This window comes from Echiichthys vipera, assembly GCF_963691815.1.
Source record: "Echiichthys vipera genome assembly, chromosome: 8".
In the NCBI taxonomy this organism is placed as follows: domain Eukaryota; kingdom Metazoa; phylum Chordata; class Actinopteri; order Perciformes; family Trachinidae; genus Echiichthys; species Echiichthys vipera.
The window spans coordinates 25,814,728-25,830,113 of NC_139833.1; the positions used below are offsets into that span (position 1 = coordinate 25,814,728).

At 40.5% G+C, this 15,386-nt stretch overlaps 1 protein-coding gene across 1 annotated transcript; it reads left to right on the top strand.

The window, feature by feature from the left end:
* fxyd3 (FXYD domain containing ion transport regulator 3) lies at positions 1-14,482 on the top strand. The gene is made up of 8 exons (XM_083918716.1): positions 1-137; positions 9,302-9,357; positions 11,086-11,118; positions 11,507-11,533; positions 11,723-11,797; positions 11,891-11,927; positions 12,081-12,121; positions 13,762-14,482. Exons 2-8 carry the CDS (start codon positions 9,324-9,326, stop codon positions 13,779-13,781), a joined length of 267 nt encoding a protein of 88 aa, XP_083774842.1. The 5' UTR covers positions 1-137; positions 9,302-9,323; the 3' UTR covers positions 13,782-14,482.
* The last annotated feature ends 904 nt before the right edge of the window (positions 14,483-15,386 follow it).

Sequence of the window (15,386 nt, forward strand, 5' to 3'; positions counted from 1 at the left end):
CCAACCTGTTGAGTGTGTCCGTGCCGAGAGCAGGGTGTTGGCGTACTGTGTGGAGGAAAGTCGCTGCTTCTGACTCAGACATCCGCCTTCTCAGGAGAAATATCCCCGTCTGTGTCGCTGCTAAAGACCTGTGAGAGGTAAGTGTCGGACACATGAAGTTAGCTTCACCTAACAGTCTCTCCTCGACTGTTTTCATTATTGTAAAGAAATTAGAAAGGGGTTTTGAAGTTCAAACACTCGCGAGCATCTTTTTAGGCAAAAGACGCAGTTGAGCTAACGCCAAGCTAGTTTTAAGGGCTAATGTGAGCTTTGAAACAGTTTGTTGGCGATGGAAAACTGTTTTTAAATCTCTCTTTCTTATGAACTGCTCCACTGACGTACTTCAAAGGGCTCAAATACAATATATATATATATACTTATATACGTGTTTTCCCCTCCGCCAAAGTTTGCCATTCTTTCAAATGTGCAAGTAGGTCTACAATACAACACATGTCATAAGACAGTTATGTTACCCGGCTGACATTTTTAACCGAGCCCACCAGTGCCAGGACAATGGCACGGCACGCGCCCACGGGCCAACGTGCGTAACCGCCAGGGTAGTGTTCATCCACGCGCTTTGATCACCCTGCTCATGGGTTTATAAGTGTTTCCACGCTGCAGCCTTAAAGGATTATATATAGGACAGTATTTGACATTAAAAAGTTTAAAAAGTTGTATTATGTACGTTTGTACATTTAGTCCTTGTTTATCCCGCCGGATAAGATCAGATAGAAACTAATAACAAACTTCAAAGAGCCTGTAAGTCTTTATATTTCTCACCTTCCACGTGTTAAAGTAAAATAATAAAAAATAAAAACATGAAATAGATGTTTTAAAAAGTAATGGCCGAGTGGACGTGTCACGGGCCAAATGATTCAAAGCCACGAATAAAAAGGTTGCGACATGTTTTTTGAAGCACACAGTACCAATGAATAATTCCTGCTGTGGAATTTGTCAGTATTGTCATACATGCTTTATTGAACCCATGCTGGAAACTGTGTGTGTGTGTGTGTGTGTGTGTGTGTGTGTGTGTGTGTGTGTGTGTGTGTGTGTGTGTGTGCGCGCGTGTGTGTGTGTGCGCGTGTGTGTGTGTGTGTGCATAGTTGATAAGAGCAGTGGTGATAACAGGTCGCTACTATGTGGCACAAGGACAGATTGGGACAAGGACAGATACAGAATCACATTCTTCCCAGTGCAGACCTGTGGGGAAGAAAAGACTACAGAATATGGATTCATTGTTGGATTAATCAAATTATCACTTTCTTAGGTTACTTACGGTCAAAAGCCTCAAAATGGCCCATGAAACAATCATTCACATTTTAGGAGCCGTAACCTGCAAGAATGTTGCGTATTTACTTCTTAAACCATGTAAACAGTTCGATGGTTATCCGATTGTCACCCATCAGTTTAGTATTGACTCATTCTTTCAGCATTAATGTAAGGGGGGCTTTTACATCATTTTGACTGTTTTTATAGGGGCATGTCAAGGCGCGTTTGAAAATGCCTGGAGCATTAGTGATTATAAAGGAACAGCATTAACAGACGTTATCAGTGTGTTACTGTGACCCGTGGTTATGGATGCAGATAATCCAGTAGCAAATGTTAATTTCTAAGCAAAAATCAAACCTTAAACACGGAGAAATCAATACACAAGAGGCACAGAATGACTAGAGGCCAGAATGTACTGCAGTTGTAAAATCTATTGTGTTTTGGCATGTGGTGCCATGACCATGGACAGGCTGTGGAGCCAACATGCTCTTTGGCAAGCCAGCTGCCCTGTGTCTGTCCTGCAACAAGTGGATGTCCATTCTGTGGCATTTTCTGAAAGTTCAAATATGGGACATCAGTAACTGAGGTCAAGTCAAACAGGGCATATTGAGGGATAGTGGCAGCACCATAAAGTCAATTACACCAAAACTCCTCATCATAATGAAGTTCTTAATACTAATATCAGAGATTGATGATATTCAGCAGAGCAAGAGGAGATACTGTTTAGTCTTTTAGTCTCTACATATGAATAACAGATCACGTGTGTGCACAAATACCCCCATGTGGATTACTAGAAAACAAAAAATAAATAAAATATATATGTTTGCTCAAGAATTTTTACACAAACAATACCAAATGTATTTTTAGTTAATAGTAGTTAGTTAACACTAGCAATACAGCATTCACAATGGAAATGTTTCCCTGCAGTGTAATGTGCATATCATACTCAATAACCTAGAACAAATGCACAAAGAGGGACAGATACAGTCACACATTCAGCTCACACCTGTCTAACTGCAGAGTGTCGGCTGTGTTTGGATTCTGCCAGATTTAATGAACCTTAGTGCCTTTTCTTAACACATTTTTAGGAGAGAAAAGTGAGGCAGAGAATGAGGGGGGTGGTTACAGGGTGAGAGACAGAGATGGAGGGAGGGTTATCTTTCCTTTCTCAGGTGAAACAGGCTTAGCTCGCTGTCCTCACCTCTCCTCACATGACCACAGTTCCAAAAAAAGAAAACCAGATGGAGTGAGGGAAAGCGGAGAAAGAGCGAGATGCACTTTCTCCTCACCTTTCCTCATGGCGTTGGTGTCTCACAAACACAGATTTAGAAACCCCAACAAGAAGACATTGATTCCACTGTGACTGTGACCTTCAGTGCATCCCCTATGTAACCACAGCCCTGTATTTTACAGCTCTGCAGAGCCACAGCTCATCATTCATCATTTGTTAACCAAGATATTTTTATGTGCACCTCATAGTTCTGTTATAGGTGTTAGTAACTGTTATCGTCTGTGTCTCAGTGTTATCTAAATGTTGGAAATGCAACAGATGACACAGGGCTTATACATAGTTTATTAGAGTAGTTCCTCCATCTTCTTCTCCGCTGATTATGACTGCAGAGTGAGGAGCATGAAGCCTGTTGCTAGCGGCTCACTGCGAGCCTTGTGGTTACCATGTGTGAGTCATGGCACTAGTAGTATGCTCCACTCCCTCTTAACCTCTGTCTGTCTCTTTGTGTCCCACCTTATTCCCTCTCTTTCCCAACCACACTCTCCCTTGTCTTTCTGCGTCCCTCTCTCATTCCCCGAGGCTTGAATCCTTCTCCCTCCTCGTCTCCCTTCTCTGTGCTCTTAATTCCCAACTTGATATCTTGTTTTTGCTTTCAATTTTGTCCCTTTTTTTCCGTCCTCTTTCCCTTTCTTCATCAGTTAATTGCCTCAATTGACTCCTCACCACCCTCTGTCTCTTCCTTTATATCTCTCGTGCTTATGTTCCCATTATGAGGTCAACACTTACAGTTGCATCTGTCGCAGCCCATCTTTCTTTAGTTGTTTGCTGTTACATCATGTAGGCTCATAGACTGTATATAAAGATGGACGACGCAGCTCCACTTCCTCCCACTGTAAAAAAGTGATGTCAGAATATCCCAGAAACGAGCGTTACCATGTTATAATTTTGCAACCAGAATCTGCACAGTGGGGATCCGGTGGTAGAATCACGTCATCAAAGTACCTTCGGTACTCCCACCAATCGCCAGTTGATTTTGGCGGTCAATCATCAAATAACTGATTAAAACCAATTACTAAGAAAGATCAACACTTGAACAAACAGCAGCATGATAAAATCAACATACTTTGACAGAAACCATCTTTGGGAAGGATTTAGTTTGTCCATGTCCCTAACATCTGCCAACACTGAGGGGGCTGTGTTATGACCTGTACTGTACTACACCAAGATGTTTTGGCTTCACTCACTTCTCGGGAGCTGTCAAGACGTCCATCTTAATATACAGTCTATGTATAGGCTACTTTAGTCTTTAGTCGCTTTAGTAGAGTGACCAATTCCTGAGTGCATTGGTAAAGGGAGGAACAAGCTGAGATAAAAGCTAGCTTTTATCAAAGCAGGTACAGTTCACATTGTCTGTGTGTGTGTGTGTGTGTGTGTGTGTGTGTGTGTGTGTGTGTGTGTGTGTGTGTATGTGTATGTGTGTGTGTGTGTGTGTGTGTGTGTGTGTGTGTGTGTGTGTGTGTGTGTGTGTGTGTGTGTGTATGTGTGTACGCGTCATAAAAGGAAGTAGTACACACTGGAATCCAGTGTTGCTAATTTAGGAATAAAAATGCCATTGAGAATAGCCAGCTGTCTTTGTAGTGCAGTAAAGGAAAGGAAAGAACACACACACACACACACACACACACACACACACACACACACACACACACGGTTGTCCAGCATTCAAACAGCTGGGTGGGGTGACTGTTGTTGGAAAAATAGAAATGGGGGCGAACACACAAGGTCACACATACTTCTGTGCAAATTAAATCCCTGTTTTTTTAGATAAAGTATCATTAAGAAAACAAAATAAGTATCATACACACTGTGTAAAATATGTTTAGATATTTTTAGATATGAAGACAAATGCATGTTTTTCATACACACATACACCTCATAAAACAGATTCCTATGATACTTGCCCCACTGACCCAGAACAGGATAAGCAGTAGGAATAGATGGCTAACATTTGGCTGTTTTTTGCTTCCCATTTCAATAGATTGTAGAGCCAAGTGTTAGTTTTTAAAGCACTTGACTGTGCATGTTTGTGTGTATATGCATGTAGGTGTGTCTGTATGTGTGATGTCATTTGATTTAGTCCCAAGGGAGTAAACACTTGTCTCAAATTCAAAGCAAACTGGTGTTGATAGTTTGGGTCTTATCTGTCTCAAATATTTCACAACACTACAATGGAGGTGAACAGATTTACATTTGTGATGGTCACAGAATTAAAGAGCAACGTTTCATCATGTACGAGGATTTTTTCTATGGAAATGACTTACTGGGGAAGAACTAGTCTCTAGCCTATATAATGTATACATATTTAAACATACTTTGTACTGTAAGTAGTGGGTGGGACCCTGACTGTGTGAATGACAGCCTGATTCATAGCTCCATAGGAGTTAGGACTCTTGACCGCCCTGCAGCTTATTGTGTAACCTTACAGAGCGGAAAAGAAGAGTGGGATGGATTTGATTTGATTTTTATTTGATTTATTAAATTGTATCACAAATGTCTTACACATGAAAAGACATAAAATACAACTGAGGGTAAAAACACAATTTCCATTGTGGTCCTCAACACAAAACATCGGGACAAGACAGACAAGACGCCCACAGAGTGTATGATAATCAGTAAAAACATTTATCTTAACTAAAAAAATGAGAAGGTGATTGTATGTGAGCGTGTTGGGCATGGAGCCTAGAAAGCCTGTGCTCCAGGGAGTTTGTAAGGGAAGAGATAAATGAGTTGTTAGACAATAGGGCGATTCTTTTTTCTTCACATAAGAGGAAAGGAGCATCAGACTGATTGAAAGAAAACAGAATGAAAGCGGAGAGTGTAGAGACATTAGAGCACGAGACAAAAGTGGATAAACAGTCCTAAAGACAAGAAGAAAAAGAGACGCATCAAGAGCTGGAAACAAAAGACAAGAGACAGTCGGAGACAGGCAGGGTAGAGCGACGGAGCCAGAACAGAAGCCTCTTTATTCCTGGACCAGGCGGAAAGTACGCAAGGGAAAAGAAAGAGTTTTTTACATAACTAGTGAAGTGCCCCTTCTAGGTGTGCCTGTTAGGAGCGCCTGCCCGTTTGAAATGGACCGAACTGCTTGCAGCGTTTTGGGTGGACGTGCCCACTCTGGCTGTCTGCCCGTTCGATCGATCACAGCACTCCCTCGGGTCCTCAGTAATACACCTGCTAAGTCATACATACATACACAGACAGGTGGCGCCGTAGTTGCATTATCTTACTATGAAGGAAGGAATTTCTATTGGCCAAATTACACCAGATTTGTCATGGCCACTCAGGCATCGTATCTACACATATATCCACCAGATGTGGTTGCAATGCTACAAAGCATTCAGGAGACATGACATTTTGTAATGTAAGCAGTTGCAGAATTCAAACTTTGAGGGCCAGCAATAGCAATACTCTATGGAACTGGCTTGGTCCAGAGATGTTTTGTACTATTTTGTACTAGCAAAAAAAAAAAAGATTTGGGCACAATTAAAAATGACAGAAAATCAAAGTAGATGAAAAGGGTTGTGGCTTATATGGAACGAGACTTGTGGTTCAAAAGTTAACAGCCAAAACTAAAAGTTTGATGTTGTAGCGCCGACCAACTGGCTAAACTGCACCAAATTGGACAATACTATCTCTTGGGTCCCCAGCAATACACTTGCAAACGTTTTGCTGCAACAGAATATGACTATTGTTTGTTTAATAAAAAAAATGTATGTAGTATGAAACTTGTAGATCTCAAAGAATTAGTTCTTTAGTCGATTAGTCAATTAATGGAAAGCTAGGTTATCTGCAAGTATTTTAATAGGGATTGTCTGTCACTGAAAATATCCCTAAATCTGATGGTTCCTGCCTGTCCAGTGTTGAAATGTCTAGGAAAATGACTTCATAAAAATAGTGGGGACCCTGATAGCAGTGTCAGAATGTTCAGTAGGTATGTACCTTGTAAAAAAAATGGGTCCAGTATTCATTGACTAGTGGGTGAAGTGATCAATCATAATCGGTGTTCACGTCTCCTGTTGGAATCAATACGCTCAGGACCTGCACCTAGTCTTCTAAAGGGATGGGACATTGGCAAAACCCATGTGACACAGATACAGGAAATGACTATGAGTTGTGGCATCTCCCCCTCTGTGTTTATAATCCACCAGGGTGCTCTATCTCTAACCATTAACACAAGCATTTGAATAGAAGCCTCTAACACTCCCCTCCTGGCTCCGCCTTACACTAACATTTGCTTTAGAATATGATCTTCAAATAGGAACAGAGAGGCGCCACCTCTTTCTGTTCCTCACCCTATCCCGTCTCTTTACCCCCCTTCACTTTTCACACTTTTGTCTTCCTCTCCTCTGCCTCACCTCTCTAGTACACTCGCCCTCAGTTTGCCCCTGTCTTCTTTTCTGTCCCTGCCCTTCTCTCTCTTGTTTCTGTCTTGTTGCCCTCCCTATCTTCCTCCTTTCTTTACTCTCTGTGTGGCTCTCCTGAGGTAAACCATTCTCTAGTGGTTATTGGCCTGTTTCCCATCCTCTACATTCCCCTGCCTCGCCTTGGGTTGCTGTGGAGAGGCACCAGGAGAGGTGCACTCGTCCTGCTCCTCTCTTTCTCTCTTTCTACCAAACTGCAAATACCAACAACAGTGGAGGGAGACACAATGTTGTACTCACATCCTTCTTTATTGGGACTCAAAGGCCACTGTTGTATGTGTGTCCCTACATATACTTTAAAAAATTAAACTATAAAAACTACTTAATGCTAGGAGCCGAATTTGTACTGTGACATCTTTTCAGGTTCATCCTGAGAGATGTCAGCCTGATCCTTAGCGCTCAAAGGTGTCTTATTGAAGAAAAAAAAGTTTGTGTTTAATTCTGTGCTACACACTTAAATGTATTGTGTGTAAGCTGGAGGTCTAACAAACATGTTGGTTGTATTTTATTCATCAGAATACAAAGAAAATTTGACTTAAGATTTTGAATCCTACATTTTTTACAAACCATGTTTGCTTGCTAGCAGTCTTCTGCTTCACTGCCTTTGTTGACGCATTGGTGTGTATCTTGGCTCTTTACTGCCACCTGTAGATCAGGTGAATAGTGTAAAACCATTGGCTGGACTGTAAATCACATGCATGCGTGTCTTTGGGACCTGCTCATAATCAGAGTGCTCCCATAAAACTACTAGAGGTTTGTTTGTTCTCTTCAAATTCTACCGCTCCTATCAATTAGAAAAAGCTTTCAATAGAAAATAAGAAAATGTTTCCAATTCCCTCCTAAAAACTGTCCTTTTAGCAAACTGAGAGGACAGACGGATCATATTGTTGCACAGGCTTATCTGTAAGCTCTTGAATTTAAATCAATCCATGATGCATGGTTATGCATGTGTGTGTGTGTTTGTGTGTTTCCACTCACGTGACTGTGTGTGAATGCCATTTTGAAATGGGCATGGGTGTGTTTGCTCTTCACTATGGATTCCTCTGAAAGGAAAAGTGCAGTAAGTGGAAAATCACTGCTGTGTTACTAGGTGTGTCTCCTCCCAGTGCACATGTTAACTCTGCTGCTGCTGCTTCCACATGGCAGCTAACGCAGCGTGGACACTGAACCACTCAGACAGTGCAGGGAGTGTAATTGCAGCTGTCTGTAAATTGTTCATTAAAGATCATTTAAGTGGCATTATTGTAATTTCTGTTTCACTCGTGAAACAACTCTGACTGGAAGTATTTAAGATGAGAGCTTTTTGTTAGTTTTTAATAATTAGCAGGCTTTGGAATATATAAATATCTCCATTTACCAATGGTGCTTCAAAAAGAAGCTCAAAGCTTATCATCTATACACTAATGTTCGCTAGAAATGAGATTAAAATGACATTAGAGACAGGAATAGCTTTGGAAGGGTGAGTGCATTTTAATATTATTCTCATGGATTTTTGTGAAAGCTAATTTAAAAGAACAGGACAGTGATGTACTGTACATTTTATATGGGAGAATAAGCCTGTAGTGAATTGAAAGATAAACCTGAAACAAGAAAAAAATAGGACTAGGGCTTTGGAGCTTTTACATGGCAGAATAGTAATGCACTATGCAGAGTGATTTAGTTCCCCTGTTGAGGCTCCATTAGAGCACTTTGTACCCACCAACATCAGATCAAGTTTCTGAGTGTGAAGGAGAGCGGTAGAGACGACTTTGTGTGGATCTAAATTCGATCAGATTACATTGTGTGTTTCAGAGGGAACGGATGCATGTACTGTTAGAGTGATGGCTGTCTGTTTCTGTAGTTTTAGGTCATTTTAGTGCCCCTCAGAAAACACAGAAAGGCTAAATGTTGCATCAGGTCTCTGTTGACTCAGTCGGCTGGTACGAGCCAGTTATGAGTACAGTAATCAGCTTTCTGACATGCACAGACATTTAAATTTGATTATTTGTGCCATGGGGACTGGAGATAATGTTATTCACCCCATGTGGATACAACTGAAGCCTTGTTCTAATGGTCAGTCAGTGCACCACAGTTAGTAGTTAATGTTTTAAATCGACGTGCAAGTAGATGTCAAAAGTAAAGCCACAGATTTTTAGCTAATACAAGTTTGAATATCTTTATCCCTGAGGGTTTATGCATTGCAATGAACTTAGAATTTAAAGCAGTATAAATCAATCTGGCTGTGTTCTTAATTGTTTATGATATTGTTGTTGATATCAGTGTTTGTAATTTATCTCTGCAGGTAAACAGCCTCAAGCGTGAAGATGTCAAAGATCTGTGCTTTGGTGTTGATGACCCGTGAGTAAAACTCTTTTAAGTCTTTAAAAATCCTCCTCTGTTTCATAAGGTTGCATCCTAAACTCCATGCTATACAGTAGGCTCAAACAGTATGTGAGGATTTTTAGCATGTCTAAACCTTCGTAAGAAACAAATGGGATGTGAATTGAAAACTGTTTCCAGTGAAATATTACAGCACACAAACACTGGACACTAACTAACGCTTCTATTTACATTTCTACATCTTAAATATTAAAAACAATTTATCTAGCAAAGAGCTGAGCTTGGCACTGTTTGCCGTTATTAAGGGTTCTCAGCTTAGTAAGTCAGAAAAGATACCTACTACTGTTCATTCACACAAAAGTATGTTGAACAATAGTTTATATATGTAGTGCATAGTATGAAATTTCGGACGCAACCTTAGTAACTTCCTCTTTTTAAGTCTGAAAGAACATTAATTTCATTGTCAACCAGAGAGCCACCTAACACTAAACTAGGGCTGCAACATTTTCATTATTGATTAATCTGTTGATTATTCGATTAGTTGTTTGTTTAATAATGTTTTTTAAAAATGTTGATTAGTGTATTCCCAAAGCCCAATATGATGTCCTCAGTCCTTGTTTTGTCCACAACTCAAAAACATTAAGTTTACTGTCATAAACTCGCTTCGGACGGGATTAGTTTTATGTGGTAAAAAAACACACCTCTGGTAGAATCAGGGATTTCTTAATCCCGTGCAGATTGGCCATATTTATTACAGACGTCTAGAGGTAAGACTATTTTATCCCACATCGCCACATCAAACTAATTCCGTCCAAATAGGGCGTAAGAAGCTGGAATCAGAGTTCTTGGGTATTTTTTCTTCAAATACGATTTAAACCAATTAACAGATTACCAAAATAGTTAGCAATTAATTTGGTAGTTGCCAACTAAGCGATTAATCGACTAGTCATTGCAGCTCTACGCTAAATACATTATTATTGTTACAACGCTACAGTACTTCTGGCCTGTTGGCTCCACTTCTTCTTTACAGGGGAAATTTTGCTTGCAGGTCTGTATTCCATCAGCCCGTTGCTCAAGTATTTATCTTTACATGTCTGAGGTGGGACAGATGAGTGGTTAGAGAGATGCTCTTGTCACTAGCTGTCTGGTTGACCCTTCACTCTGGATGTTAAACTGTCTGGACAGCTCAAGTGACTGTGTCTGTAAGAAAGCAAATCCCAAACACTGTAAGACAGAAAATGAAGTGCTCTGCATTGACAGTCCTGAAAAGGTGAGGGTGACAACATCCACAGCTGCTTCAGGTGTAAAAGAGACAAGATGGGATGGATAAGGAGGAAGAAAGAGAACACGGGCCGAGTTATGTAACATTTTAAACCGACCTGGATTTCCAATAAACGCAGCAAAGATTTGGGAGCTTTTAAAGAGGTGTTTTATTCATTGACAATGGGAGTTTCATCATCAATTATTCTAAATAACAGACAAGCCAATTTTCCTGCCTTTCCTCAAAAGTACCCAAAAATAAGATTGAAAAAAGGGAAAGGTGCTGCAATATTAAGTGCACAAAAACAACATGGGTGAAACTATTTGCAGCATTTAATCAGTGTTTAGACCATATTCATCTATACTTTCAAATGAACCAATGGGATATTTTCTTTTTTTTCCACCCTCATGATGCCTAATAAACAAAATGAGAGGGCTCGAGCTGTTTCACTGTTGTAAGGCTTGTCTCGTTCTGAATTCTTGCAGTTGTGTCTATGGTGTTGGCAGAAGAACAGAACTGTAAGTACACTAATAAATGTTTCTTCCCCTAAATCAGCCCATCCAACTACAGTAGATATTTGAGTAATATGGTTAATAGGTTCCATCCCCAAAAGGTGTTCTATATTGACTGTATGTCTGAAAATAACACGAGAATATCATAAGAGACATTTTTACATTACATTTTATGAATGAGTCAGTACAGTGTCACTTGTATGTTGAAATATATTGATTTGAAAGTCAGAAATGTCATTAGTGAAAGGATCAAACTAGGCCACTGTGTGTGGTCGTCTTACTTTGTACTGTTGACTTTACGAGGTCACTGTTTGGTATGTGGATGTTTGTGTATATCCTCATTTATCTGCTACTCTAACCAACTTTAAACTGACCCTATTCATTTCTATTCCAGTAGCGGAAGAGGATCCATTTACCTTTGGTAATCTATTATTTTCACTATCATTCAGAAGTTAATGGTACCATAGCGTTTGCTGTAAATCATTTCTTAAAACTCAACTTTTACATGTAGATAAATGTGTTTCCCATGTACTTTGCTTGTATGTCTTTGTTTGGAAGCATGAGTTCTATTTACTTCTTTTCAAATGGTAACCATGATCGCTTTGTGCAGACTACTACAGACTGCGTGTTGGAGGCCTGATTCTAGCGGCTGTCCTCTGTCTCATTGGCATCACCATCCTGCTCAGTAAGATTCAACTGATGCACACACCCTCATCCACACACACACAGTCATAAACTGCCTCAAAGACCACACGTCAACTCTTTTCTCCTGTTCCAGGTGGCCACTGCAGGTGCAAGTTCAACCAGGACAAGAGGTACTCATTTATTCAGTTAAACAGTTTTGTATTTGTTTTGGAAACTTTAAACTAGGATCAATTTAAATGATGATGTAAAAACACTACACATTACCGAGTTCCAAAGAGTCTTCTGTTTTTCTCGTCTTACTCATTCCTTTCTTCTCTTTGTAGGAGGAGGACAGGCAATGCTCAGCCGATGCTTTCTGAAGAAGGTAGTGTTTGTTCACCTGCCAGCAACCCCCACTTTACCCTGTTCACTTATGGGGGACATGAGAAAAACCAGCAGATAATACTATGTAGATGACATCTCTAAGAGAATATGAATACAATTCCTTCACCGGTTTCACTTCTCCACTATAACTCACTTCCACTAAATGATCTAATTATATTTATTAACCCACAAAGCCCAATACTACATATGATTCTTGTTCCTCCTACGATGTCATCACCCAGTTACGTCCTAGGTCTAAAGGTCCAAAGTTATATTTACCCTGCCCATCTGTTTCACTGTAAACGGCCTTGTGTCACACACATAGTGACACAGTATGGAAATCTCCCATAGCGCTGGACTCAGATGCCATGGACCTCGCTGTTGAACAGGTGGTGGGACGGGTGGGCATGCGGAGAAAGGAGTAGGGCTAGGAACAGTGCTGTGAGGCAACAACATTCTTCATACGCAGCGGTGCAGCCATAAAAGACGCCCTCTTGAGTTTGTAATGCAAAAGGTCCATCATGAATTTGAAGCAAGCCAGTTCAAGCCATGATGACACTGATGATGTCAGATGCTACTGGTACACTAGGCGGATTTGTTATTTAGCAGCTGTGATGTAGACAAATACACAGGCCGCCCATATGGAAAGGCACTGTGTGTCTGTGTCTATGTATGCAATATGTAAACCACTCAGCAGGGGTCCACAGCGAGAAGAATGTTATTGTTCATTGTCATGAACGGTAACTGGGAAAACACAGGGAAACTGGACCCAAATGCAGGCACCAACTCAGAGTCAATTTAAAAGGATTTAATACAGCTTACTTAACACAAACAGTGCACAGTGAACTAGGGAAAAAGGAGTGGGAAAGAATGGCCACAGGGAATGAGCACAGGCGGGTGGTAAGCTGGGAGAAAGGCTGGCAGGCAGGTCGACAGGGAAACGGGCAACTGGAGCAATAAAGACAAAGAACAGTCGCAAACAGGTCCAGGGAGGGGTGAGAGGAAAAGACAACAGCGCACAGATGAAGCCAGCGTTTGCTACACAGCGTCCAACTTAGTATACAGGAAGGGAGGTGATTAGTGCCAATGCGATCCACCTGGAGAAGCCTGTCGCGAATACCACGCATCCAGCTCAAAACAGACAAACACGGAGAGGGGAGACACATACAGGGAAACACAGACAGAGGGAGACAAAACACAGCAACAAAAGGGGAGAGAAGGGCTTGCAGGATGGAATCATGACACTTCATCACATCACTGCAAATTTAATTTAAGATTAGTGAGATAAGATAAGATTAAGATCGCATGAAGAATTTCAGCTACTAGTATTTTAATGGTTGTCAAAGCCGAAAAAAATGTGAATGAACACTTAAGAAGCCAAATATAAAGTTAGAATTTGTGATACTGGGCTATAAGCAAACTTTTCTTAATTTAATTTGGCTTGATCCAAAGCTTAAAATAGTATCAAAACCACAGGTAAAATAGACGAATCGGTCTTTAGGAGAAAATTTATCTAAGAACAACATTAAGTAATAGATTCAGTGTTTGTATACCAGTGTATTGTGTTTCTGATCACATTTTCAAGCAGCAGATTAACCATGTGAATTTGGAAACTCACCTTCCTCTTCTGTTTGTCTGCAGGTCGTTCCTGTGACTGCTAGATGTCAACCAGAACACACACTGCGTGCAAAGGAAACATTACACAGAGGAGCAGCAGCGGGATTCGATACATCCAACGAGACGCTTTTGTTTTATTGTTAGAGAGCAACAGGAAGTAGTCTGTGTGTACCGGCTGTGAGGTGCGACTTTCTGCCTGATGACTGAGCTACCGATCTGCAGCCTTCACATAAACACACACACACAAGTTGTCACTTTTATCTCAATCAGCTGAACCATTTCTTGGTATTTATAAGATGAAAAGGCTCTGACATGAATAAACTGTCACATACATCCTTTAGAGAAGTCCTTCGATGACACAGTGTGAATGCTTTGTCACTCATTGTCATAGTTTTAGTTGGTTGAGCTGAAAGTGACCTCGTACAACGGTTAACACAAACCTATTACCAAAAAACTCCTTAAGTTTCCACATAGTGTCAATGTCTCACACTACTTCTGTTGTCTGTACTGTATGTGTCAGGTAAACATTGATGTAGTTATTAGTTGCTTATTGTATCCAACCTAACTCACTGTCCCTGCTTTCCTGCCACATGAAATCCACATATTCCTGAGTGTTTAGAGTGTTGTTGATCATTCATAATGATCTGTTAATTCCCGTGTTTAGCTTTATGGAGGTGAGTAGTGGATTGCACTGTTCAGAGATAAAGAAACACTGTCATGTTTCTATAAAAGAACTGTTCAAACAAACAACTGCCATGGAACTTTATTTGTGTTTGTGTGTGTTCATTTGTGTGTGTGTGTGTGTGTGTGTGTGTGCGTGCGTGCGTGCGTGCGTCCAAACCCGGGAGTCCGAAGATCAACTGAAGTTTTAATTCAATTTTAACAGCAAGAGTGTACGAGATATGCATTCAAACTTATTTAAACTAATATAACATGTATAAATTCACTCACAGCACATTACTGTTGCCATGTAAATAGTAACTGTTTTGTATTAATTTCACTGCGTACAAATAACTTATGCACATTGATAACGGCACTTTACACTTGGATAGTGATATTTTGCACTTCATTAGCAAGCGTTGCACGAAACATTGTTTACATTGTATAGAAAACATTTATTGACAAGTAATTTACTATTCATGGTGTATATTTATTGAGTGTTCAGTAACTGTAGTGGGTTTCTTAGACAGTACTTTGTTGCAGTGGATTTTCCAGAGATTCTCTATGGGGTTTAGATCTGGACTCTGGGCTGGCCATTTCATTGTTTCAGTGAATCCACATGGTTTTGGTCCCCCTGATCTTTGCCTTGAGGTCACTGTCAGCTGTATGATCCAGCTGCTCAACGGTCATTCTTACAGTGTCAACCACAATCTTGAATGTGGTCCTTCAAGTGCTATTGATTTTAAAGTTGTACCCTAAAACGATGGTTCTGAAATATATTTAGTCATTGAATTGTTTTTTTATTTTTTTAAATTCAGCCCCCTGCCATAGAGTCATCAGTGTTGACATGCTTCACCACAGTAAGCTGTGATGAGGGCCCTTTGAGTGTCTTAAAACGGCTTTGGCTCCCTCTAGTGGACTGTTATATATTTTCTGTTTTCACACTTCATCATCAAACCAATGTCATAGCTCTCATACCAACCAGCTGC

Bases quoted from the DNA above. Each gene is read 5' to 3' on its own strand.
- fxyd3 (XM_083918716.1), top strand. From the start codon at position 9,324: ATGTCAAAGATCTGTGCTTTGGTGTTGATGACCC. The intron at 11,534-11,722 runs GTAATCTATTAT...CGCTTTGTGCAG, and splicing joins AGAGGATCCATTTACCTTTG to ACTACTACAGACTGCGTGTT. The intron at 11,798-11,890 runs GTAAGATTCAAC...CTCCTGTTCCAG, and splicing joins TGGCATCACCATCCTGCTCA to GTGGCCACTGCAGGTGCAAG.